This window comes from Drosophila takahashii, chromosome X, assembly GCF_030179915.1.
Source record: "Drosophila takahashii strain IR98-3 E-12201 chromosome X, DtakHiC1v2, whole genome shotgun sequence".
NCBI lineage: Eukaryota > Metazoa > Arthropoda > Insecta > Diptera > Drosophilidae > Drosophila > Drosophila takahashii.
Genome location: NC_091683.1, coordinates 21,530,736 through 21,557,156, shown reverse-complemented (window position 1 = coordinate 21,557,156; position 26,421 = coordinate 21,530,736). Strand labels below are relative to the sequence as shown.

Below are 26,421 nucleotides of genomic sequence, written 5' to 3'. Positions count from 1 at the left end.
TGGGTGAATAGATGGCAGGAAAAACAGGGGAATAAGTTCATAAGAAGGGGAAAAAATTTGCAAGAATATCATATGTTAGAAAGCATTAGCTAAAATATAATATAAACATATCAATATATATATTAAACTTAGTAAAAAGACCAAACATATTATTTTTACCTTGGGATCTTTTCCAAATAGCAAAATACTTTTCTTTTTCCTCAGAAAATAATTGTGTAAAGCACACCGGTCATCGTCTAACTCAATTTGCGTTTAGCCAATTCCATGATGAAATAGTTCCATCAAGTAAACGAGATTATCCTCGAATACTCTGTAAGCGGGATGCTCTCGGAGATTCAGGACCACATGGAATCCGCAATAACCGGGCTTTGCAGCGGCAAAAGAAAGTCAAGTAAGGGAAGGGGCAAGGAAAGCAAGCTGGGAGTGCACACAGAAATCTAATTTAAAATCTGCACACATGTGGAGCCTGGGGGCGGAAAGTGGGTGGTGGTGGGTGGGTTGCCAGGGGGTCAAAGGTTCAGCGACAGACAACAGATGGGCGTTGTGGAGCACCTGTGCATAGTTGGCGAAAGCCAAAGGTAACCGAAGCAAACAGTCGACAAAACAAAATCAAAGTCACCTTTTGCCACCACACCGAAGGATGTGTGGAGTGGACTTGCGATTTAATCTTATAATGATACTGGTCTCCAGCCGAGTTCCAGAGTTCCTGAGTTCCAGTTCCCGTATCCCGTATCTCGAATTCCTGGCCTTATTTACACTTCCCCGCAGTTCATCGCCCGATGGTGAGGTTAGATCCCAGTTAAGTTGGATCCCGTTTGCCGGCAGACAAACACCTGGCCTTCGAATCCTTTCACTGCATTCCACCCCGCCCCGAAGGACCAGGCCCAGATATTTGCCGGAATGACGGGGATTCCCACGCTCAACCATTGGGAATGGCAAGGGATTCGAACAATTTTCGAGCTAAAAGCTGGGCCACGCACCATTGGTAGTCCTTGCGGCAGGACGAGCTCCATTTCGAGTCCAGCTACACTTAAAAATTTTAATTATGTATTTATTCGAAGATGATAAAAACATTTTTCTACATCTTTACAGATTTTATAATACTGTTAATGCCATTTAAAGTAATTCTTTAAAACCTATCGAAATGTAAAAAAATTTTTAAATAGTTAACAGTTAATTAAAATTAAACAGTTAATTTAAATAAAAATCCCTTTCAAATTGCCTAATTTTTTCCAGTGTGCTCGTAGGCATTTCCTAACCAACCTGCCCACCTACATTCTATTCCCCCCGGGGAAAAATGGTTGATGTTCCTGGCAGCAAACCCGCAGGACCAACAGCATGATGAAAGAATGCCACAGGAATCCCTGCGTTTTGCAAATGCATTTTTACATTTATGTGTAGAGTCAAGTGGCTTGTTAACGGTTAATTTGCTAGAATTCAAATGGAAATGGGAAATACGGGGTTACAGTGATTTTTTCTGGGATCCACCGGGCAGGTCCTCCTCCTCCTCCTCCTTGCTGGGATTACCACCCTGGACGCCACTGGTGCCCGGCTGCTGATCCTGATCCGCCACCACCGAGAATTGCGAGGGAAACGAACCCACGCCGTAGGTTCGCTCATCGGTGACCAGTAGACTCAGCACCGACGTGGAGGTCACCATTGTGGTGTTGGGTCTTATGCCGTATTTTCCCAACCTCTCGCCCTTCTCGCTGGCAATCGTGTCCGTCCTCAGGTACTCCGCCCCTTTTCTGGTGATCACGCAGAGATCGATATTCGAGCCGGAGCCCAGATCGTTGAACACCCCCGCCGAGATGGCCTCGCGGACCAGCTGCTTGCCCTGCTCCCGGTCCAAGTCGGGTCGCCAGCCGTGCTCCAGCACGGACATCGCCGCCAGGGTACCCGAGCCCATGGCCGCATAGGGTATCTTGTCGTTGGATCCGCACGGATAGATGCAGTAGATCTGCGGACCCGTCCTGTCCACGCCGCCCATCACCAGGGCGGCCCCGATGTGTCCCTGGTAGCGGAAGAGGGTCCGGCGGAGCAGCATGCTGGCACAGACCACCGGCACCTGCCGCCCGGTGTTCAGCTGGTGCATATCAAGCTCCGAGGAGGTCATCAGGGTCATCATTTCAGTGTCGGCAGCGGTTCCGGCTCCACAGCAACTGAAAGGATGAGTTAATTTATTGTATGGTAAATATTTAGGGATTTCTCTAGAGCTAAAGTTGAAGTGTAAATGGGATTTTGTTTTGATTTTTAATATCTATCGATTTGCTAAAATTTATTCAAATCGCATCATTCATTTAAAAGTTATGATCAAATAATTGTGCGCGTGCAAGCAGTGCAAGCAGTCGCTTTGCTGCTAGCATACTTCTATCTCCCTCGCACTCCTTCTGATAGTCGAGGTACTTTTTGATTACCAAGAAATTCTTAAAAAATACAAAGCCAACGAGTATTATCTTGCAAACAATGCTAGGCTCTAAAGTAGCACATACAACTTACTAAATGTGATTCTGGAGGTGGTGAATTTTCGAGCAGTTCTTGTCGGAAACAATGGGTCCTTCGGTGGCGCGAGTGTCGGCGCCCAGGATAACGCCATCCTTATAGATAATCCCCACAATGGAGGTGCCCGTGCGAATCGCTTTCGGTGGCTCATAGCCCTGGGCCAATAGCTCAGCATTTCTGGGGGGAAAATGAATTCACCTAAGTTTATAAATAAATCCAAAAATAATAGCTCACCGCCTGCAATTGACAAAATTGAATCCGCAGCGCATTCCAGAAATATCCACGGACTTTTCCTGAGCCGCTTTTGGAGCGGAAAACGGGAAAAGCATGGTGTGTAAAATGTACAATGAAAAATCACCAAGTTTTATTATTCCGAATATTATGTGGAAAATTGTGTTGTCGTTTAACTAGACAGGAATATCTACGAAAAAATTGAGAAACTGCTGAGGTGTGCATTTCATTATATTATATTTCAGTATATTATAATTAAGTTCCCAACTGCGAAAAAATATAAATGAATTTGAAAATTAATAATTTTTATTGTGGTTTATATAAAATTTGCAAAGCGAAGTTCTTTTGAGCGAAAAGATATTGAAAATGTGCAGTCAGGTGGAAAACTATCTTAAAAAAGGGGGAGAAGCCAACGGTGTAGTCGAAACCATTGCCATTTCCACCCATTTCCACCCATTTTCCGACTGCATTTCGAATGCCAAACAATTTGACAGAGCTTAATTGGTTGCCCAGCCCACAAATTTGCATGTATGTGGGTGTGTAGGTGTGTGGGTGTGCCTGCGTGTGCGGTCCAAAGTTTGTCCTTTTGACATGATGGGCGTGTATGTGTTGATAACTGCAACTGTTTGTCCTCCTGCACGCACGCATATAAACTGCGTGTGTATGTGTGAGGTCCTGCCTCATGTATTTGCACTCGTATGGGTTCTGCATAATCCACAATCCAAGGACATGGATACTTAAGCCCCGGGAATGGGTTACAATCCCTGTTCGGTTCAGTTCGGTTCGGTCAGCTTCAGCTTCAGATCCCTGACACCGGCACATGTCGCACAAATCAATTAGCATTAATTAGAATCCAATTATATTTTAATCAACATTTGGCCAGCAAACTGCAGCGAGTGCGATGCTCACTTCAAGCTGTGATTTCACTTGATTTCAGTCGCAACTGGAAACTGGCAACCGGCGAGTCATGCAACCAACTTGGGTAACTCAATTGCATGGGCGGACCGAAGGGCGTTCCACGCGGAGAAATAATAGAAATAAGTATAATTTTGCAAGATTTTTGTCAAGAATTCAAAGTACAATTCGATTGGAATAATTCACATTTTAATGATATAACTATCTGACATTACCAATTACATTTATATTGGGAGAAAAATCTATTCAGTTCTTAACACCGAAACTAAAAATGAATACATAGACTACAAGTAATTTCCAATACGTTGAATTTCTAAAAACTTTTAGTAATAAGTATTTATTGAATTTGACATGTTATTGAATTCATTTTATCATTTTATTCCTAGCAATTAATTTCGATTCATTCTGTATGTTTGTAATTGCAGAATTTGTGGCTCATAAGGATTTAGGCCTTATCATCATTTCAACGAAGGTTAGCGATATCGTATAGTTGTAGTCATGCCATGAGCCCCAAGTGATTCCGTCTTTTGAACTATCATGACCATCTCCATTGTATTTTCCATTAAGCGAACTGTTATTTTAAATAGTTAATGAATTTTAATGTTAAGTTGATTTTAATTTAATATTCATACCTTTTTGCACAAAGATGATACCACCAACCACCACGGTTCTTGGCGCAATTTCCTGCATGCTCATCATTATCCCGATCAAGTGTGGTAAACTTTTTGTTAAGGTGATAGTTAAGGGAATCTCCGGCTTCTCCAGAAAATCTTCCCAGTTTCTTCAGCTCATACAATTCATCTTCGCTTCCAATTTGAAAATCATCGTAATGAGCGTAGCTGGTTGATCCCTCCACCTTTCCAAGCTTAATGTGGAGTTCGTGGGGTCGTGTGGCTGTCATTCGATGTACTTTTTCCAGTCCAAGGAAAAACTCTCCACTGACATTTCCAAAACCGTTTTTATAATCGCTCCAGTTTCGATCGAAATTCTCTGATCCGTCAAAACGTCTCTGAATTACCGTCCAACCAGAGGGAGAGGACACACAAGGCGCCCTAAATGACTCCATTCCCCGAAGTTTTAGTTCGTAAATCCCATTGGGACTGCCACTGGGACATGAGTCAGGCAAATTAGCCTCAGCTTCACGGTCTTTCGAAAGCTGATTAGATCTTTCCGATAGTGATGTCTCAAGCGATTTAATGTGATTCCGTAGGTCCGCGATTTGATCATCTTTGTGTTGAAGGTTTTCAAGATGACCCCTGATTTGAACTTCAGTAACTTTTAACTGATTTTGCAGGTCCTTAATTGTATCTCTCATAGTATTCACTTCAATTTTCAGTTCATCGCTTGCATTGGCTGCCGTTTTCAGCTCTACGAAATGATCAAGAATGGGCTTAAAGACCATGAAACAATAATCGTTGCATTCGGTTTTAGCGTTCTGTAGAATTGGTTCCTCCGGCAATTCTTTGTTTGAGCTTTCACCAAAAACAGGACATTCCTTCTGAATTAAAAGGATTATAACAATCACTAAAAGCACCGATTTCATTGCGAACGATAGCAGCGTCAACTCGAAACTAAACTGTATGCATGCAAATAAATTTATATTTCACTTAGTTATATATTTTACATATACATAATTCAAGATTACGAACTTGAGATAGCAGGCGGAATCGGCGAAATCGACTGACAATGTTGCTATTTCTAAAACTAATTATCATTATTTCTGGTGCAAATTAATACATATTAAAAACAATTTATTGATTACGGACAACAGTACGTATGAGGGATATACATTGAATATATATACATTCAATAAAATGATGTAGGTACCTATTTAAATTTCTATAAATCATAAAATTATTCCGCACACTGTGAGATTTTCTCGCACTGCATTTTGCAGCCTCGAAAAACTTTTGCTGAGCAATTTAGGGCCAGAAAACTTTTGCAACAAATGCAAATGCAGCTGGAACAATTTTCTATTTTTTCGGCGCTTAACGTACCGCTGCCTTTCGGAATATTTTGGTCTGGGATTTTGGCATTCGGACAGCAGACAGCAGCCAGCAGTTGGCTTTTCAATTAGGCGGCTCCACAAACACCTGGCGAGGAAAATTCAGCGACATTCGACAACCGAGTGCAGGCCTAAAAATGGGAAACTAATCAAAAGTTGGCAATCAATTTTGATTTCTGTTTTGTTAACAGCAATTGGAAAAGTTTGACGCCCTCTTTTGCCCCAAAAAAGAAGAAGGGAGAGAGAGAAAAAAACACAAAATCGAACAGGTTGTTTTACCCGCCATTGGAATCCCTTTTTTTTGGGGTTTCCCTTTTTTTGTGGCTGTAACTTTTCCCCAGCATAATTACGGGGGGCTCGACAAAGGGTGCGTCCTTAGCTGATTGGGAGATTAAAATTTAATAAGATTATAAAGTCATTTCGGGCTTGTCGTTGGATGTTTATTCGGGTTTGTCTCTCGAACTTTTTGGTGTGCAGGGTGCTCGTCGTAAATAACGGCATAAATAATTGAGATTATCGCTGGTAAACTTGATGTCGTCTGGCCATTGATTGATTATCACCGAAGGCTGTTCCGCAGGATCTCAAAACCCCAAAGGGGGAAATTTATGCCTTATATTAAATGTGCTGATATGATGTACACACAAAAAAAATCACGTCGGGATCAAATCGATAAGCGCCTTGTAAGTTTCTGGTATTTATACGCATATCGTTTTTACCATGCAATACTGGTAAAATGGATATTAAATAATATTTTCTTTCTCTGAGATTCTTTGACTTCGAAAAAGAGAGAAAAAAATGCAAAAAGGTCGAAATTCTAACTGGCCTGTTGTATAAGTTTCGAGCATATCAAATTGATCATAGCTTCATATCAAGTTTGTTTGGGTGTATTAAAATAACTTATTTTGCTTTCTGGCTCACTTTTTAATTATAAATAGTAAATAAACAGCAATATCATATTTTTCATTATTTTATCCTAAGCTCTTCAATCGATTTATCCACAAAATATATGAGTAAGCTGACTGAAATCATTTCGTGTTGGCCTTTTCCGCTTGAAATACTTCCTTGCATTTAATGAAAACTTCAATTTTGCTCTCCAAAGTCAAAGTGCGGCTTATTTTTGGGATTTGGAATTTTTTCCTAACCCGCTGCCATATTTCCCAAGCTGATGACTTTCAGTTGGAGCAGAGAGAGCATACACACACACACACACACGCCCATTCCAATTCCAATTCCAAAAACGGCGCCATGATGGGTCCTTTGATGTTGCGCCTTGCCCGTCCATTTCCCATTTCCTGGCTATTCCCAGTCGGATGGCCACTGCATCCTTGTGGACCAGTGCATTCGCTATTAACACACATCCATCCATATCCATATCCCACATCCATCCACATCCAACATCCGCCGTGTCCACTGCCAAAGGACAAACGGCCTTTTGAGCCATTGTCGTTCAACGTTCAACGGGGCGCTGAATTCAGTTGGCACATTTATGCGGCAGTTGAGCGTCAAAGCGCGACCAGGATAATGGACACATCAAACCGGAGGTAAAATCTCAATGCACGGAAAAAATTTGGTTAAAGCGAGCTTAAATGGAAAAATGATTAAAAAAAAAAACAAATAAAACTATTTATTTTATTTATGAAAAATGAAAATCAAAGGTGCAGTCACAAAAATAAAAAATATGTATTCATTTATTATCAGGTTTATAGGGTCTTTTAGTTCACTTGTTTTAGGTATATTTAAGATTTTTTTTACTTTTAAAGTAATGTACCATTAAATAAAAAATTTTATATATTCAAAGTTTAAATCAGTCATATAAATATTTATTAATTTATTTTAAGGTTTTTAAGGTTTATAGGGGCTTTTATACGTGCACATATTTTTTTGTAATTTTCCTACTACTGAGGTAGTAATTTACGATTTCTTATTTTGTTCTATGTAAGTGCCTGCAATTTATTAGAGTTAATTTAGGCGAAAATCTCCGGACGACTCAATGGTCTGGAAGCGCGATTTAAGCCATAGCCAAACCAAAAACAAAAAAAAACACTAGCAAGCCAAGAGCTGAAGATGAAGCTGCAACCGCATAATTCAATTAGTTATAGTCGTGCTTATTCTGCCCGGTTTCGGTTTTCCTTTGCCCCATAACCCGTGGAATGTGCAACATGTGTGGCACCAGCAGTCTGTTGCAGCAATTAAACGGGAATTTCATTTCGGCGACGGCAAGTTGCCGCAGCAACAGTGGCAGGAGCAACACCAATAGTAGCAACACCCACGGCAGCAGCAGCAGCAGCAGCAACAGCAATTGCAGCAACATAAGCTTCCGAGGCCATGTGCAACATGAAAGTCGAAAGGAAAATGGAAAATGCCAGGTCTCGCCAATCAATCGACTGTATTTTACCCACCATTTGGTTTTCATTTGAATTTACCCCATACAATTAACCCACTATTTTATTACAAACAAGGGAAAACCTTATTTATTTAAAGCATGTCAAGCTTTTTAAATAAATTGAATATTTAATTTGAATATATTCAAATATATATAGAAAACAATAATTTTAATATCTTAAAAAATTAGCAAATACTTTTTTATTAAAATATATACTTAGACTGTCCAAAAAATGGTTAACAATTTTAGTTAAAAGAAAATAGTATCAAAAGATTTTGATGTGATGTGGTTATTCTAATTACTGTTAAAATATGTTTTTAAATAATTGAAAATATTCTTTTTATTTTGTAAACATTTAAGATATATAATTGATATGACAAACTTTTTGTTACTTTGAGATTTCGATTATTATCATAATTTTTTCATTAAAGGCATTTAAATAGACCAAAACAATAGATTTCCCAAACCCATTAAACATAGCACTTCCTTATGTTCGATTCCAATAGCCTGCTGTTTGGGGCCATTAGAAATGTAGTTAACCCATTAATGTTCACCGTACCCTGTTGGGCCTGAATTTTGTGCCCTTGCCCAAGCAACTTTGCAACTTGTTAACCCAGCAGGCAGTCTTCGTGTGTGCAACTTAAATATGTACTCGGTAAATGCATAACGGGACAGAACAATAAGCAAATCGTTAAGATTCGCAAACTTTTTACAGTACAATGGCAGTCAGTTGGCCAACAAAACACTCAAAAATCCAGTGCTGGAAAAATGCTCTAAAGCTTTCACCACTTAGAGAGCGTAACAAATCAATTCCTACCCTTAATAATTATTTGTAGATTTTATTTTAATTATTTTGCAATTTTTCTAGACCCTCTAAAAACATACACAAATCATTTTTGGAAAGATATATTTTTTTAATTTTATTATTTTATTTTAAAACTGTACTTAAGCAATGAATATTGTCTGCCAATTGAAATCGATTGATCCAAAATATTCATAGGACTTTTAATACTACTGAACAAGCTATTCCTTTATTTTTTCTTTCTCCCCTACTTTCTCTGCACTTTCTTTCTGCCGGGGAAAGTTTACCCATCCTTGAGGTGCACATACATATATAGACGTAGGTGCGAACTGCACGTCGTTTGCATCTGTGCGCGTGTGTTGTTAGCACAATTACACCCACTACCGAGGGCCCCACCTCCTCGATATATCCCACATATGGGAGGTTATGACTTAATAAATACTCCCCAGTGTGCGCAATGTGGCTGGCAATTTAATAACAAAGGCAAACGGCATTGGAATAAAAAGTAAACTATGCTCCGTATACATATGTATGAATACTTACTCATATAAAGAGTGCCTTTGATTTACTCAACGAGTACAGCAAATGGTGCCCAGAGTTCGGATTCTGGCGGATCGAGAGCTCAGGGAATGTCAGGAGGTGATAAAAGTACGTGCGAAACTGGCTATATCAAAATAAATATTTTGATTTTTAAGTGTGATTTAATAATTATAATAATTACAATTGGAATTGCACATACAACTCTATAAATTTAATTTTTTTGGAACCGAAATGAAACTAGAAATGGAAATAGAATTTCGATAACATAAAATTGTAATATTTTAACTAATAAAACGCATATTCTTGGTATTTTCCTCTGTGTGTCTTTCGATAAATATTTAGGCTCATTAGGTTTTTGGCCATATCATCATTTCAACGAAGGTTAGCGAGATCGTATAGTTGTAGCCATGCCATGTGCCCCAATTTATTCCGTCTTCTGATGACCATCTATTATGACCATCTATATGGTATTTTCCATTGAGCGAGCTGTAATTTTAAATAGTTAATGTATTTTAATGTTGAGTTGATTTTAATTTAATATGCATACCTTTGACCACAATCATAATACCACCAACCACCGCCACCATTGGTGGCGCAATTTTCTTCATACTCATCATTATCCCGATCAAATGTGGTAAACTTTTGGTTAAGGTGATATTTAAGGGAATCTCCGGCTTCCCCAGAAAACGTTCCCAGCTTCTTCAGCTCATACAATTCATCTTCGCTTCCAATTTGAAAATCATCGTAATGAGCGTAGCTGGTGGACCCATCGACCTTCCCAAGCTTAATGTGGAGTTCGTGGGGTCGTGATGCTGTCATTCGATGTACTTTTTCCAGTCCAAGGAAAAACTCTCCACTGACATTTCCAAAACCGTTTTTATAATCGCTCCAGTTTCGATCGAAGTTCACTGATCCGTCAACACGTCTCTGAATTACCATCATATCAGAAGCATAGAACCTACAAGGCGCCTTAAATGGCTCCATTCCCCGAAGTTTTAGTTCGTAAATCCTATTGGAAATGGCACTGGGACATGAGTCAGGCAAATTGGCCTCAGTTTCACGGCATTGCGAAAGCTGATTAGATCTTTCCGATATTGATGTCTCAAGCGATTTAATGTGACTCCGTAGATCCGAGATTTGCTCATTTTTATTATTAAGGTGTTCTCTCTGAGTTTTGATTAGTTCGTCTTTTACAATTAGTAGCTCTGTTTTTATTGCCAACAGACTTCTCAAGTCCCTTACAGTATGTTCCATGTAACTAGCTTCACCATTTAAATTTACAAAATAATCATTTTGATGATGATTATCAGGTTCAGAGCTCGATGTAAGTAGATCCTGCGGCAAATCTTTAATTGAGTTCGCACCAGCTAAAGGATGTTCTTTCAGAAGGAAAAGCAAGAGAACAATAACTAAGGCCCGCGATTTCATTGCGAACGAAAGCAGCGACAATTCAAGACTAACCTGATTTAAACTAAACTAAAGGCGAGGTTAGAAATTTATATATTACCTACGTAAGTATATAATATTTCAACAGAGATAAGTAGTTCACTTTAGATTGCATATACATATGTAGGTAAAAAAGGCACTACCAATGGTGTTGTTTTCCAAACGAATCAGCATTTCTGATTTTCCGAATATAATATTTAAGGTGCTTTTACTCAGTCTGATTTCTTATATGAGATTTTACTTTTTTAAGTTTCGAGAGCAGCCAAAAACCAAGTTTTGTAAAATTATTATACACCTTATCGATACTAGTACAGTTGTACCTATATTTTTATTTGATAAGCCCATTATTATTTGTTGTTTTTAATCATTTGTGTGTGCTAACGCATTTTAAAAGAAATACACTAGTCGGCATAATTATTTTGACAAATTTTAAAGTTAAATCTTCTCATATTTTGAACTTATAATAGAAACATTTTGGCACCTATAAAAAGAGCACTTCAATTCCATTTAAATGACACAACAATGTTCCTAACCCATTAAGCACACTTTGAAAAGTTAGAAAATTAGAAAATTTATTGTGAAGGTCAAATTTTCAACTTTTTTCCTAGGGCTTAAAACAAAAATGTTTTGATGCAAAGTTTTTCCCCAATCAAAATTATTAAAAACAGCCAAAAAAAAATCAAAAAAACTTTTCCTTGTATTTTTTATGATAGGCTACCTGTTACATACTTTTCCCCAAATACAATATACCCTTTACTAAGAGGTATAATCATTCTGTGGAACATGGCCCTAAATAGAACACAAAATACTTTTAAATTTGAAAAAACAACATATATTTGCGAAAGGAACCCTACAACTAAGTCAACAAAGGGAATCTAAACAGGCAGAGTTTAGTGGTGGTAGATGGCTGCTGGGGCGGCATAGACGGGGGCCACTGGAGCCACGGTCTTGACCACGGTCTTAACCAAAGGTTCCCGGTTGACCACGGCATTGAATCCGTTGATGGGATCGGCGGTGTACTGGACGGTGCGCTTGAATCCATCGGAATCGATCAGCGAGTACTCCCCGCGGACCACATCTCCGTCGCGCTCCTCCACCTGGCTCTTGGAATCGCCGGACAGCGAGTCCTGCACATCGTAGGCGAACTTGTACTGCGGATGGGGATCGTACTCCTCGTCGGCCTTGGCCAGCACCGGATGGGCCACGGTCTTCAGGACGGCGGCGGCAGGGGCATGAGCCGCATAGGTGGCCACCGGAGCGGCATGGTACACCTGGGCGGCGGGCAGGACACCGGCACTGGCAGCGGCGATCAGGGCGAGGAGGGCCACAAACTGCAAGGAATTATGGAAAAAAAATATTTCATTTTTCTATCAAATTTAAAGATTATATAAAAATAAATATTTGAGAGTTTAAAACATTGAAACCAATTTATCTAAGAATATTTTAAGTTTATAATAATATTTATAAAGGTATATTAAAAAAATGTATAGTTTATAGATTAAAGTAAGTACTTGAAGATATTATTTATAAGAATAATTTATTAGAATGTATAATAATAACAAAATATTGTTTTGAACTTTAAGTAAACCATTTTTAAGGAAATAAAGTACTTTAAAAATTTAAATTTTTACAATACTTCTATATTTTTTTAAAATTTGTTTTATTTGACTGTAATTTTTATGTTCTTAACTTCCTGTAGGATTGATTAGTCCTTTGGCCCCAATAAACCCACCTTGAATGCCATTTTAGGAGCTTGATTTGAAGACTGAAAGTCGAGAGATGTTAGTTAACTGAACGCTGGAAGCTGTTTGATAAGAAGCACTGCAGTGGAAACGCCTTTATAGCCAAAATAGTTAGCCCAGTAACGCTGTACATAGCGCTCATTACTCAAATCTCCACAAAAAACTTAAAACCTAAAACCGAAAGCCCAACCCAAACAAAGTACCGCCCAAGGCCGACTTTGTGGACCTTTTGTGGAGCAAATCAAGCAATTGGACACACTTGGCAACCAGCAAAATACAACAAAATAATAATAATAAAACACATATATGTGCCAGTTAATATGACATTCATTCATTCATTCGGCGAGAAAAAAAGAGCTATCGTGTGTAATGTGCGTGGATATTTTGGCAAACCGGTCTGGCCAACAGCTGTCCAAGTTAATGACAACTATTCCCTCAGTTGGCTCTTAGCAATGACATAAATCGAAATAGATTTACCAAAATAGCCTGCTCGGTGCAACCAGCAACCAGTAACCAGCCGGGCCATTTAATATTTTAATCATTACTCTGTGATTTCGGGCAGCCACTCAGCTACTCAGCTTGGCCTGTCATCTTCAGCTGGGGAATCCAGAAAAGACGAGTCATGGCTGAGAATTTGAGTGATGGCTATGGCTGAAAATAAAACTGAAACTGAAGCCATTAAAATTATTAAATTTTTAAGTGAAATGTGGACAAAAATAAAAAAGGACTAGAATTTATCCCCTAAGATTCAAATTTCTAAGTTTTTTATTACCATCTAAGAGTCTATTTAATATTGGTTTTTAATTTGTTTTCTTGCCTACAAAATGTTGTAAATTATTAAACTTTTTAAATTTTAATAATTATTCCATCACTTATGATTTTGATTCTTAAGTTTTTTATAACAACGTAAGTACCTATTTTAAAAAGGTTATTAACTAATGGAAATTCTAAAATGTTAATAAATATCCTAACTCTCCAGATTTAAATAATTAAATTGTGTATTGGCTTGTAAGTATCTTCATAATATTGGTCATTAATTTGATTTTTTATTTACATCCTTTTGTAAACTATAAAACTTTCTGAATGTTTTGGTTTGCACGCCCTGGAACTTCTTAAATTTAGATACAACTGTAACGTACATTTATTGATTTCTATATAGGTTATAGGTAAAAATAAGCTGAGTTTTGCGTATTTATTGAAATATACCGACAGGCGAACATGACGTAAAACAAACATATGCCCACTCAGAGTTTAATTACGAATATGAGTTGTGGATTCTGCGGGAGATGGGAGTTGGAAAATGGGAGATGTAGATGGAGATTCTTGGCCAGCAGGAGGTCCTTGCTAATGGTGTAAATGGTGCGCAGCCTTGGCTAAATATCCGTTCTATCAAATTCAATTAAAGTTGACATGGGTTCACACAGCTGGCCAGGGGACTGCATTTGGTTTTGGGTTTCAGGCTTCAGGTTTTCTGTTTTCGGTTTTGGGTTTTGCCAGCCGGATTCTGTCAGGTTAGGTCAAGTCCAGTAGTCCCCCCATCCGGCTCCGTATCCAATTTTTGAATCAATTTCCAACGACAAACACACACGGCCCACCGAATCAAAGGAAAATACTTACGGCGGCCAAGAAAAAGTGGCCAACGCCCAAGCGTCGTAATAAGACAAACGGAAAAGCGTAGCAAAAATTGGGCAAAAGGTTCGTCCTGCCACAAGGCTTTTCACTTTTTCCTCGTTTTTCTCTTCTTTTTTTTTTTGGCAATTGCGGCACTGTGTTGCTTAAATTAAAACACAGGCAGCCCAAAGCCCCCAACCCCTTTGCCCGGAAAAAAAGAAAAGGAGGCAAATTTGCAACTGCCTTTGGATGAGAAAGTCCGGGGCAATTGTGAGATCGGGCCAGGGACATGCACTCGGGTCATGGCCCCAGGAAACCCCCTGAAACCCCATCCTCCGTCCCTCCGTTAGTCGGAAAAGGCCCGTCGGAAAAGCCCCTCCAGAAACTGCCCTTCTGTTGCTGCTCGCTGAGTGTAAATTTGCTCGTTAAATTTGTTGGCACTCTCGACTAATTTGCACTTGTAACGCAATGGTCTGAGTTTTAGTGGAGGCCTTCCAGAGGCGGCGGTTTCACAAGGGGTAGGTTTTTGCATCGGGCTAATTGAAAAGACGATGGCCAGAAGCGAATGCCCCCTATCCACCCCGTTTTCTCGGCCCACTTGAAGTTCGCAGCTAAATAGCCCCAAGTAGCTGCAGATCGGTCGTGTATATACGCAGAAAAATAAATCAAGTATTTAGCACTCGCAAACTGCAATTAAACACTTGAAAGTTGCGTGCGAAGGAAAGTGGCTGCGATTTAATTAAAGGTGCCAGCTAAGAAATCTGAGCAGTGCAGTTTTCCTTCATTAACTTATTAAAAATTAAAGTAAATATTTAAAAATATAAAAAAGTCCAATTTTAATTTAGCTTTCACTTAATTATGATTTTCTTTAAAACAATTGTATTAAGTCCAAGTTATATTTTTGATAATTATCACATCAAGTTTTATATTTTACAAAAAAAAAAAAAAAAATAAAAGAAATGTATAAATTTTTCATATAATTATTAAAAAAATGTTATATGTATTTAAAAATACAAAATAATTAATGTTTAGTGAAATTATTGTAGTTATGATTTCCATTAAAACAATTGTACCAAACCAATGTTTTTTTGGCATTTATTTTTGATAATTATCACAAAAATGATATATTTTCCTAAACAAAATTCTAAATACAACAATACATTTAAAAATACTAAATATTAATAAATACTTAAATTTGGGTTTAATCTAATTATGATTTTCAATAAAACATTTCTAGCCAAACAAATGTTATTTACACATATATTTTTGATAATTATCACACAAAGTGAGATATTTTCCCAAAAAAATAAAAGGACATTTCGTATGCAGGTCAGGCAAACATACACTAATAGGCAGACATGCGTATGCAAATGTTAATCAAAGCAAATCATTTGGCCAGGACAAGTTCATAAGTTCCGTTCCCGCTCCTTGGCCCTTAAACCACCACCGCCCCCGGGGGTTTTTTGGGGGGGAGGGTTACAACTGGAATTGGTTGGAAATATGAATAATTGGCCCGCATTAGCCGGCATTGTTGTTTCGTCGACGGGAAATCAGTTGGCAGATTAATCGTGCGGCATTCATTCATGGCCATAACCTGACGATTGATGGCCGGGCATATTGAGTCGATAAATGCGAAATGGTTGCAGCTCGGCGGGGGTAAGGTAACGCTACCCCTATGAGGCCCATCCTCCAATCCTCGAGGATTACAAGCTCCGAAATAGTGGGGCCTCACAGACTTTGGCTCATTATTATGCAGCTCATGGGCTCATCGTTAGTGGCAAAGTTATATGAGCATACATCAGCCATGCCGCACAACTTTGCAACACCCGCAGGAAGTCCTAAACTCGAGGAGAGGTGGGTGGGGATTGGGAGGCAAGGCGAGGGGGCGTGGCTCGGGGGGCCAGGAGGCGCTGTCAAGCGGCGTCTGGCAAAGCGGAAAGTGTTAAGCACAATGAAGTAAATGCTGCCAACTTCTGACATCGCCGGCATCTCCCTCAACTTAAATCCAAAATGTGGGTGCAAGAATCCTACCACCCAGCCACCCACTTTGTATCCGTTTCAAAGCTTTTCTGAATTCGCCGCAGGACTCGTTGGGGCGAAAAGTAAGGCAGGACCTTCTCAGCCGCTACGATTTTAGTTTTTTAGAATAATCATTATTTAAATGATAAACTTTATCGCTCTGTTAAAAAAGTTGGAGATTAATTAGGAAGATCGAAAAAAAGAACCAATATAAAAAAAATATATATATAATATTTTCTAAAAATATTTCCAAATACTGTAAATTTTTAAATTATTTTTACTTTTTAAATTTCTAAAGAATTCTATGCATTTTAAAAAAGATACATGGACCATTTATCTATCATTTCTGGGGAAGTCGCAAAAAAAACGTATAATATAAAAAAAATGTATAATATTTTCAAAAAAGTTTCCTAGATACCTTTAAACAAATTTTAATTTTTGAATTTCTAAAGATTTATATACAAAAAAAAATAATAGAAAATTATGCTCAGTGCATGGTCAATTTTTCTGTCATTTTTGGCCACGTGGTTACCTCATCTTCCTGCGATTAGCTTTAATTCACTGAAAGTGGACAACTGATGAACTCTGGGAGTGGGATTGGAATGTGGACGGGAAGTGGGTGACAAGTGGGCGGGGCATTTCGTCCATTTGATGATGTGGCATTCTGGCACGGTGGCACATCATAATGGCCAAATCAATTATCAATTCCGAGCCGATTTCATGTGAGTTATTTGTGAATCGAAGGGAACTAATGGCGCCGAAATGAACTGGAAATGGAAATGGATTCGGATTTGGATTTGGGGCAATGGCATTGGCAATATGGCGAGGACATTGCTTGATTTATGGCCAAGCATATTTCCAAGTCGATGAAAGCGAATGCAACTTTAGCCCGGTTATCCAGTTGAATTTTTAGGCTTCCAGTGGATCCCGTCCCATACTGGCTACCATTCCCAACCTTTTGAGCCAAAAAGGCGGTGGAAAAGGGAGGCGAAACATCAGTTGGCCGGGTCGTTCGGTCAGCAGAATGCATCCCTCGAGTGCAGTTGGCAAATTGCACGGGAAACGTCGTTGGGAATGAGTTGCCAACTGGCGACTGCTAACTGGTAACTGGTAACAGGCAGCTGGCAAACAGGGGTTAAGGCGGTTTCAACTCCTCTGCGGCCACTCAATTTCGGTGCTGCCCTGCAGCGTAAACTGTTAGAAAATATTCCGCCTTTGAAATTAACCAGAAAATAACTAAATGGTACAAATTAGTGAAATTTTTAACCTTTAAAAAGGGTTCTTGATATTTTAAATTTTAAAGTATGGATAAAAGCATTCAGAGTTTAAAAATCACATTAACGTTAAAATGCGGACAAGAAATAGGCTATTAATGTTTAAAATAGGCTCAAAGTTAGTAAAAATATTTGAAATCTTAATAATAGTAATATAAAATAATTCTAAATAAATAAATACAATATATGAAAAATAGAAAAAATAAATACAAATTTGTTGCTGTTTAAAAAATAAAAAAAAGTGACAAATGGCAACTATTTTATTTATTATAATTTTCTTCATTATTATAATTTTTGCGGTCTTAAAACAACATCTTTAAAAAATATATAAATACTAGAAGTTGTGTACCACTTTTTCCTCAGAATTAATTTATTTGCACAGTGCATAATGCCATGCAATTAGCAACAAATTGAGGGGGATGTACTGGTCCAGGAATAAAAGTACAAACTATGGAGGTGGGGATCTGGATCTGGGTCTAGACTTTGAATGGGGGGTTGGGTTTAGTTTTGGGGATTGGCATTGGGATTGGGTGGCATGACGTGAGGGAATCAGCTGCATTAGCAAATTCATGCAACGTACCTAATTGAAACGGCGCCAGCTGCAATTATTTTCAATTCTAATTCGAGTTCCTCTGCGGCCAAGCAAACCACATGGGTTCGGATGGGGTTTTTGGGATTTGGGAACTGGAAACTGGGCTCGGGGGTATGGGAATGAAAATGAATATGAGAATGGCCATGGGATCCGCAGATCCTGGCTACCATATTTAATTTGCTTTCGTGAGGCCGCTCGGCTCGAATTGAATTCCAATTGAAATCGAAAACGGAATCAAATGGGTAGCGTTGTTGCATGCTCGGGGTACGACATTTTGCCCTAATAAATGGACACTGCCACGCCCCCAATGCCACACAGCCGCCTTTGCTGCCATATAGACAGGGTCAGTGATGAGAAGTGACCAAATAATAAAGTAATGTATATAGACCATACAATTTACGTTTTTAAATCATTTAAATACAAATATAATATTTAAAAATTATATTCAAACCTATTTTATATTTAAAAAAAATTAATAAAATTAGGAGTCAGACCATTTAGAAATTTATAACTATAGTTACAAAAGTATTAAATGTTAAAAATAAAATTAAATATAATAAAAAAAAAAAATCAACTAATTTATGTAATCCTATTTCTAAAATAAGCAGTAATACCAGTTGCAAATCTACAAATAAGTAGTATAAGTAAGTAAGTAAGAAGTACTAAAAATAAAGTAAATTACTATAAATAATAAAAACTAACTTTATTGTTATAAAATTTCATATAAGGAATTGTGAATGGGAAAATAAATAATATTTTTCTAAACGATAATTTAATTGATATCTAAAGCCAATTAATTAAAATATTTGGTAGTATTTGTAATTAAGTTCAATAGCCCAGTACCGAGTAGCATCACTGATTCAACTTCAATTTCAGTGGCTGTAAAATTGGCAACAATTTCACCACCCCCCGCTGCAATTTTCGCGTTTAATTAGCTGCGACTGCAATTGCAACTGCAATGTGGCCACGCCCCCACACCGCCCGCCCATCGCGCCATTACCTCTATTGAGGTCTGTTCTGTCCTGTTTTACTCGATTCTGGCCATATGCCAAACCCGTGTCGATGCAATTTGTGCAGCCATGTCGCAGTCCATCAACACCTTTTTATTTGCCACTGCAACTGGATCCTGAATTCCGTAGCCGGAATCCTGAACTATGAATTCTGGAACCCCCCGAAATAAACCCCTTAACAGCCTTGACCCCCCGCATAAATTGCAATAGACAGCCGAACTTTATACACATCTCTTTTTTCTGTCGTCCGCTGAAACAACCAATTCCAAAGGGAGTCACTAAATAAAGTTCATCAAGCGGATTGTGGCTCCGTTATGGATATTCACTGGAGGTCTGACATCATGTGCGATTCAGCTTTTCGGAGAATGGATAATTAAAGTTCATAATTGTGGCTCTTTAATATAAAGTTCGTAATATTATTTAATTTACTTTTAAATACGAATAAAGAAATACAGAAACTCTAATAAGGGATATAAAAATATATATATATATTTATATTTTTATATAATACTATTACATTTAGTATTTTGGAGAAACCAAAAGAAATAATAGCCCATAGATGGAATGTCCAAGTTTCGCAACAATCATGATGAAAAATGGGGAAAAAAAAGGAAAAAATAATTATTTTTTAAATCAACCGGTATGTGACAGAGATAAGTTTTATAGGTTGTTGGGATTTGAGTTTTTTCTGGTATGTTACAAAAGAAACCGACTACTAAAAAACATATTTAAAAAAAATCCCGAATTCTAATTTTTTTCAAAAAATAATTGTTTTGGTCGAAACAAAGGAAATGGTCAATAAATCCATAACACTTTCCGTGTGATTTAAAAAAAATAAAATTTTCGGCAATTTTTAATTTTTTTATAAGGGGATACCCCATGATTTTTTGCGAAAAATTAAAAAATAAATAAAATGTCAAGGTTTAAATGCCAATCGATTGGAAATTTAATAACGAGATCAGAAAGGTATGACAATCCACGTTTTTTTTTTTGGAAATTCGGGATTTTAGTTTTTGACAAAAATTTGAATTTTTTCTTTTGGTTTTTTGGCTGTAACTTGGTCAAAAATGGTCCTACACCAAAAATTCTTACTGTTTTGAACAGATAACAAAATAATAATTAAATCCATAACACTTTCCGTGTCAAAAATGGGCGGCAGTTTGTTTGCTGTTTGCGCATTTCAAATTGAATTTTCATCACTGTCCCATTGCCAAAGGTGAGCGGAGGAGGAAAGAGTTGGGAAAGCATTGGAAAAGCGTGAAAGTGCGAGGACAAGGGGTGTGGCCAGGTCGCCGAATGCAGGATGATATGGCAATTATAACGAATGCGGAATGCAGAATGCAAAATGCAGCCAGCATGCAAAAGCATTTTTCGCGCTCCATTTTTCCCACTGATTGCTTCGAACTGCCAGGACACATGAGTTTCCCAGGATTACTGCAGAAAAGTTTTTTGCCAAATGTGGCTTTAAGCTGTTCCTTTTTTTCCGATTTTTTTTTTTTTGGTTTTTTGAAAAGTGTCAAAGTCGAAGCCAAGTGGGAAATGACTGCCAGCCGAGAAAATCACCTGCAAAAACTACCTTTCATAAATATAAGTTCACAGCAACGGACATTTGGCCAGAAACCTTTCAAGGTGTTATGAAAATCTCTGGAGGTTTGTCAGCAATAATAATATTTATTTTATGAGACTCGAAGTATGAACTAAATTTATGGAGTTTATGCAGTTATTTGAGCATTCGAAGGGTTGCTTTTAAATTTTCAATTCGAAAGAAGAGCTGCAAAAGGAATCAAGTAAAATATGATATTTTATATCCTTAAATAAAAAAATAAAATTTGGGTTATTTTAAGTAAATTTGCATAAGAATTTATTTTACGAATAAATACAAACAATTTATTAAACCATAGAATTTGTAGAATATTAATAAAAAAGCTCTTTAAGTTTATATTTCTTAAATAATATTTTATATCCCTAAATTGAAGCATAAAATTTGCTTTGCTTCTAACCTAAAGGTTATTTTAAAAACATTTAAATATTTATTTATTGTACCCTGTAGCCGAAAGTTTGAACTTAGGGAACAGAAAAGAATTGGCCATAGTTGCAATGACTTTCAGCCGATATAAATAATAATTTTCTTTACGAATAAATACTTGAAGTTTTTTGAAAAAATACTACATTTTTGCAGATTTCTAAAAATGTGTTATGAATATTTTAGCTTTGGTAAATGTGGAAAATTTTTACTTGCAACCAAAAAGCAGCGAAGATTCATAGAGATTAGTTAGGATCCCTTAACTATGTTCAAGATTTTTTTAAAAACCTCTTTATAATACACTTTAGATTGCAGTGTATTTATGGCAATAAGTTAAACATTCGAAGTGGAATTCTTCTTTAAGGCAAAAGTGCAACTTGCAGCTTGTGCAGGAAGAAGAGACAGCATGTGGCCCACTGACAATGACAGCTGTTGGCGGGGGACAAATGGGGGTGGGGGGGGTTGTGATGGTTTTGGGTTTGCGAAATGGGAGAAGAGGGTGGGGTTTGTGGGTGGCATGGTATCACGTTGAAAAGGCGGCTGCCGAAGGTCGCACCGCCTGCCCGACCCACTTGGCTATGACATTTCACTTGCTGCCTCGCATTTTCACTAAATTGACTTTGCCTGCTATCGTTTAGGGTGCACCAACCCCCCCCTGAAAAAACCACCCACCCAACCATTTTCACCCATTCACATTCATCCACGCCCCAAACATTGCCAGAGTGCTGAGTCTGAGTGCAGCAATTTTTTATGCTCCGTTGGGCAACGACAGCCGAGAATCCCAGAGTCCCAGAGTCCCAGCTTCCCATCCCCATCCCCATCCCCCCGAAGGATCCATTTCGATGCCACTTTCGTAACCCCTCTTCCTGCCAAACAGAGCGATTGCAATCTATAAATATCTAAAATCCCATAAAACTCAGCTCAAGCCAGCAAATGTCATCATTGGTATTGTGGCCATCGAACAGGTGAGGCGATGTCATGTGATGGCTACCTGCGCCTATCCAAATCAAAGTCCCAATCCCAATCCCAGTCCCAGTCCCAGTCCAAATCCGAAACCGAACCCGAACCCGAATCGGAATCGGAGGTCTCAATGCGGTCTGGAATCCAAAATCCAGGAGATGGGCTGCAATTGGGATTCGGATTGGGACAATATTTGAGGATGATTGCATGCTTGTGCAAGCGGCTTTCATGTACGTGAACGGCAAATTTATTTGCACAACTGCGATTGATGCTGGCATTGCCCCCCAAACGCCCGCCACCTGCAACTAGTTCTTCTACACTGAAAATAAGTGTATGTAATGAAATTTAGAAGCATTAAAGTCAGTGATTTGGACAGCTAGAAGTGTTTAAGGAAATCTAAAAGTCCTTAGTAATAATACAAATATTCTTAATATTGTAATAGACAGACAGCAATTAAAACAAAGTTACTAACTTAAAAGCAAAAAAATGCGTTTATACAGTTTTTAATACATTTAAGAAACAAAAAGTTTAATCTTTTATCTTTCAATCTTATTTTTATAATAATTCGAGCTCAAATAAATTTACAATACAGAAAAGCATATTTACTTTTTTTTTTAAATAATAATTTGAATTAAAATTATGAATAATTTTAGATCATTTTAAAATATTAAATTATTTATGTAATATATTTAATATACATATGTTATAATAAATGTTACAGCAGATCATTGAATAATAGTAATAATTTATATAAAGGGTTTTTAGGGTAGCCAAGTTGAGATTTAAACTAGAAATTCAAGATGTGTTCAAGAGATTTTTGAATTGATTTTTCTGAATGCACGGGCCTGTCATTTGGAAAACCCGGGGCTCCGTCACTCGGAGTTTGGCATTTGGCATTTTGGCATTTGGCAAATGCTCGATGCTCGGCGCTCGTCTCCTGATCTGCACCATAAAAGTCTGTTGCATAAACCAATTTCGCATTTGCCCCGCCACCGAAATGCAGAAGCCCCTGAGGGCGGAGAAAAGGGGGCGGAATGGGTTGAACTGAGTTGGAAAAGTGAAATGGCGGTGGGGGAAAATTCTGTCAACGCAACTTCTTCGACTGGCAGCAGAATCGCTGGCTGATAACGTAAACCGCTTTGATTTTTATTTAACTGCACATTTCCCTTCTACAATGCCCCTTTGCCTCCCCCCGCCCACTCTGCCCTTCCCCCACCCCACGTCGATTGACATTTAATGGCAACTTGTGGCGGATTTTCGATTGCAATTTCTGCGGTTTTCCAATTTTCCCCAATTTCACAATTTTCCATTTGCCTTCGCTTATTGCATTTATTTATTTTGTGCGCGCGCCCTACTCGTTTTACTATATTTTTTGTTGCTTTCTTTGCTTTTTAGCCTTTCTGTCGGGCAGAGTGAAATTGATAATTTATAAAATTGCTGGCAAATGGCAAAGAAAAAAAATAAACAACAAGATAAAAAAAAGGGGGAAAAGTAAAGAGAGGGCCACCATTTTAGTGGTGTGTCTTGCAACACATTTGCCGCGTTCGCCTCATGAAATATTTCTCAAGTTTCGGCCGTTACCTTGACTTGATAGAAAGCATCCTGCGGCAGCCTGGTGGCCACTTTATGGCGGGCATCCTGCATCCTTGGTCCCTCGTCCATACATTAAATTATGCAAAACACACACACACTCACACACACACCCCATCTCTTCCCAAGGACTTTTCCTTTTGTGTCTTTCGTGCCATTTTTGTTTTTCTCGCCCCGCTTTAAAGGAAATATATTTTGCACTCGGCTGTTGCTTTTACTTAGCCAAGTGAAGCATGGAAACGCACACACCTATCTACAGCCAGGGTCAAGATAATAGTATTATTTGGAAAGTCAATTGTATTTTTTTTAGATTTTTCCTATAATTATAAAAATATATAATATCAAGAAAGATACATTTTTAAAAAATGAATAGAGTAAAATGTAGGGTTGCCACCCTATAATTAGGCAACGCATTTAACTATATTCCAAATTTTAAAAAGAAATTTTAAAAATTTCTTAAATACCTATACATTTTTTTAATTAATAAATAAACAAGTTTCATTGTAAAAACAACTATTTATTTAACTTACAAAATACCCTTCTCAATGCAGGAGTTTTTCAGGTTGCATTTAAAAGCCGAAAAGTACACATACCTTTATGTATTATTTTGGGCACAGCTGTAAATTTTTACTCCCTAGCCCCCAAACCCACTGAAGTTAGCACCCCAAAACCCCCGACTTTTTCCCCCACGTATTTATTTGGCGCTTCGCTGCTTTTATTTTATTGAAATTTATGATTTCTGACACAGAATTTATGTTGTTTTGCATTCGGGTGGGGTGTGTGTGTGCTTGTGTATTATTTGGTGGGAAAAGGGGCATAAAATAAACCTCAAATACTCGTAAAATGGCCAGCAACCCAGCTTTCCAAGGGGGCTACGAACTTCTTGTTTTTTCGATCCCTTCCGCCTTTTCTAGCCCTCTCGTATATACATATATGGTACGTATATATATATATATATACCATTGGTATCCGGGCATTTTGATAGCTCCTCTTTGGCCGCCTGGCCAATGTCAGTGAATTATTTAATTCGTATAAATATTGAAAACTCAATTTTTTATGATGTTTTCCCGTTGGTTTATTGCTCTTTTGCGGCGCTTTCATATCGCATAACTTGCCCCGGCCACGGCAACGGCCACAGGATCCCCCATCCCGAAACCGCTGTATTTGCCAGAGACATTGCGTATTGATATTTCACACTTCCGTGGCCGAAAAAAAAAATATAAGAAGAATTCGCATTGAATTTAAATCCTTCATGAAAATCCCCATGAATAAACTCAGCAGGAGATGCCAAAAAACCAAAATAAAAATGGCCCAAAAAATGGAAATCCGTTGGGTTTCTGAATTTATCAACTCAAAGGGTATGTTTCACGTTAGCTTTAGCTTTGGATATTTGTTTTCGACCGACAAAAAGGCTTCTCTTCAGCGTTCCCTTTATGGGAATTTTTCGAAATATTTAAAAGAATTAAATTAAATTAAAAGGGAATACTATTGAATCCATACAAATCGTTTTCATGGTTACAAAAAATAAATAAGAGAAAAAATATGGATTATAAAAATGAAAGGGTCTAATTGAGGTGAATTTCGGACTGGAAATTTAAAATATTTCTTTGAACTTTTTTAAATCAGGAAAAAAAGGTTTATACAATGATTAATTAATTTTTTAGTCCCGAAGTATTTGTAAAATAGTAGAGATAATTATTTTTTATCCCTAAAGAGAGATTCTCAACTTTAATTAAGGTTTTTAGCATACCTACATGTAAAGTCTTCCATTTTTGGTACTTGGCTAGGGATTTTTGGAGAGCACAGCACTTCAGAAATCCAAAACAGCATTCTTTGTTGCATGAAATCCCCAACATGGCTCTGGCCTTTTCGAAATTAACAGCTTAACCGCTGGCGAATATGCTATTCGGTCGGAATTCAATGTTTCAAGTGCGTAATACTTGATTTTATCCCTGTGCGCACTCTTCACATTTTGAATATCCCCCAATAAAATCCGTATCTCTGGGTAAGAGTAAGTAAAGCAACTCGGAACGAGCTCAGACATGGCGAGGCAAGGATATATGTATATATTCGCACACAAATACGAATAAGAGTGAGCACTCCAGCAGACACACACTACACACTCTCCGCACACTCTCCATACACTCCACAACACTCCCTACACCCCGAAAATAATCCCCAAAAGATGAAAATTGTGTAAAATTTGTGTGTTGGTTTCACTGATTAAGGATGGCTTACTGGCTGGTTGCCGGCCCCCCAAAAACTGCTGCTTTTCCTGCTACTGTTGGCCCCATCAGGGGAAATCTCTTGAAAGCCAAAAAGATGAATAGACCAGACCAACATCTAATATGTGCGAAATTTATCAGCCTCGATACAAACACACCGACTCACTCGAACACTCGAATACTCGAACACGGAGGGCGAAAGGATAGATATTCAGGAGCAATGCTGCAAGGACGAAGGCAAACGGCATGGAAAATCGCAATAATAATTTTGCCTTTCAGCTTCGGTTTCGGTTTCTCGGTTTCTGTGGCATCCAAAAAAGGAGGTGGTTGGCTGGAAAGCCTCGCTTGCGTGTAAGTGTGTGTGTGTGGCTGCCTCAAGCCTCAAGGATCCTGCCATCCTGGCATCCAAGGATGCCCAGCCATGTGAGTGGACAGTTGCGGTCTCTCGGATGCGAATGCTCCAATTATCCAGGGGGAGGATGAGATGGTATGAGATGGTATGGTATGGGAGGACCCACCTCAACCTCTGGCCGGGAATCGAAACTCACGGA

General features: G+C 38.2%; 4 protein-coding genes across 5 annotated transcripts; all 4 read right to left on the bottom strand.

Moving 5' to 3' along the window:
- Positions 1-1,378: 1,378 nt before the first annotated feature.
- Positions 1,379-2,928, bottom strand: Prosbeta2R1 (Proteasome beta2 subunit-related 1). 2 transcript variants are annotated; one of them, XM_070219158.1, is made up of 3 exons: positions 2,744-2,870; positions 2,500-2,679; positions 1,379-2,162 (listed from the first exon to the last, which is right to left on the bottom strand). In XM_070219158.1, exon 3 carries the CDS (start codon positions 2,126-2,128, stop codon positions 1,463-1,465), a length of 666 nt encoding a protein of 221 aa, XP_070075259.1. In that variant the 5' UTR covers positions 2,129-2,162; positions 2,500-2,679; positions 2,744-2,870; the 3' UTR covers positions 1,379-1,462. The 2 variants fall into 2 exon arrangements, with proteins under 2 accessions (XP_070075259.1, XP_017009041.2); XM_017153552.3 differs by having other exon boundaries at positions 1,381-2,162; positions 2,737-2,928.
- Positions 2,929-3,958: 1,030 nt separating this feature from the next.
- Positions 3,959-5,207, bottom strand: LOC108065737 (fibrinogen-like protein 1). The gene is made up of 2 exons (XM_017153872.3): positions 4,281-5,207; positions 3,959-4,219 (listed from the first exon to the last, which is right to left on the bottom strand). Exons 1-2 carry the CDS (start codon positions 5,189-5,191, stop codon positions 4,084-4,086), a joined length of 1,047 nt encoding a protein of 348 aa, XP_017009361.2. The 5' UTR covers positions 5,192-5,207; the 3' UTR covers positions 3,959-4,083.
- A 4,312-nt stretch (positions 5,208-9,519) lies between these two features.
- Positions 9,520-10,827, bottom strand: LOC108065738 (fibrinogen-like protein 1). The gene is made up of 2 exons (XM_017153873.3): positions 9,926-10,827; positions 9,520-9,864 (listed from the first exon to the last, which is right to left on the bottom strand). The coding sequence occupies exons 1-2, from the start codon at positions 10,804-10,806 to the stop codon at positions 9,726-9,728; spliced, it is 1,020 nt and encodes a 339-aa protein (XP_017009362.2). The 5' UTR covers positions 10,807-10,827; the 3' UTR covers positions 9,520-9,725.
- Positions 10,828-11,644: 817 nt separating this feature from the next.
- Positions 11,645-12,624, bottom strand: Cpr5C (Cuticular protein 5C). The gene is made up of 2 exons (XM_017153874.3): positions 12,557-12,624; positions 11,645-12,155 (listed from the first exon to the last, which is right to left on the bottom strand). Exons 1-2 carry the CDS (start codon positions 12,566-12,568, stop codon positions 11,715-11,717), a joined length of 453 nt encoding a protein of 150 aa, XP_017009363.2. The 5' UTR covers positions 12,569-12,624; the 3' UTR covers positions 11,645-11,714.
- Between the last annotated feature and the right edge of the window lie 13,797 nt (positions 12,625-26,421).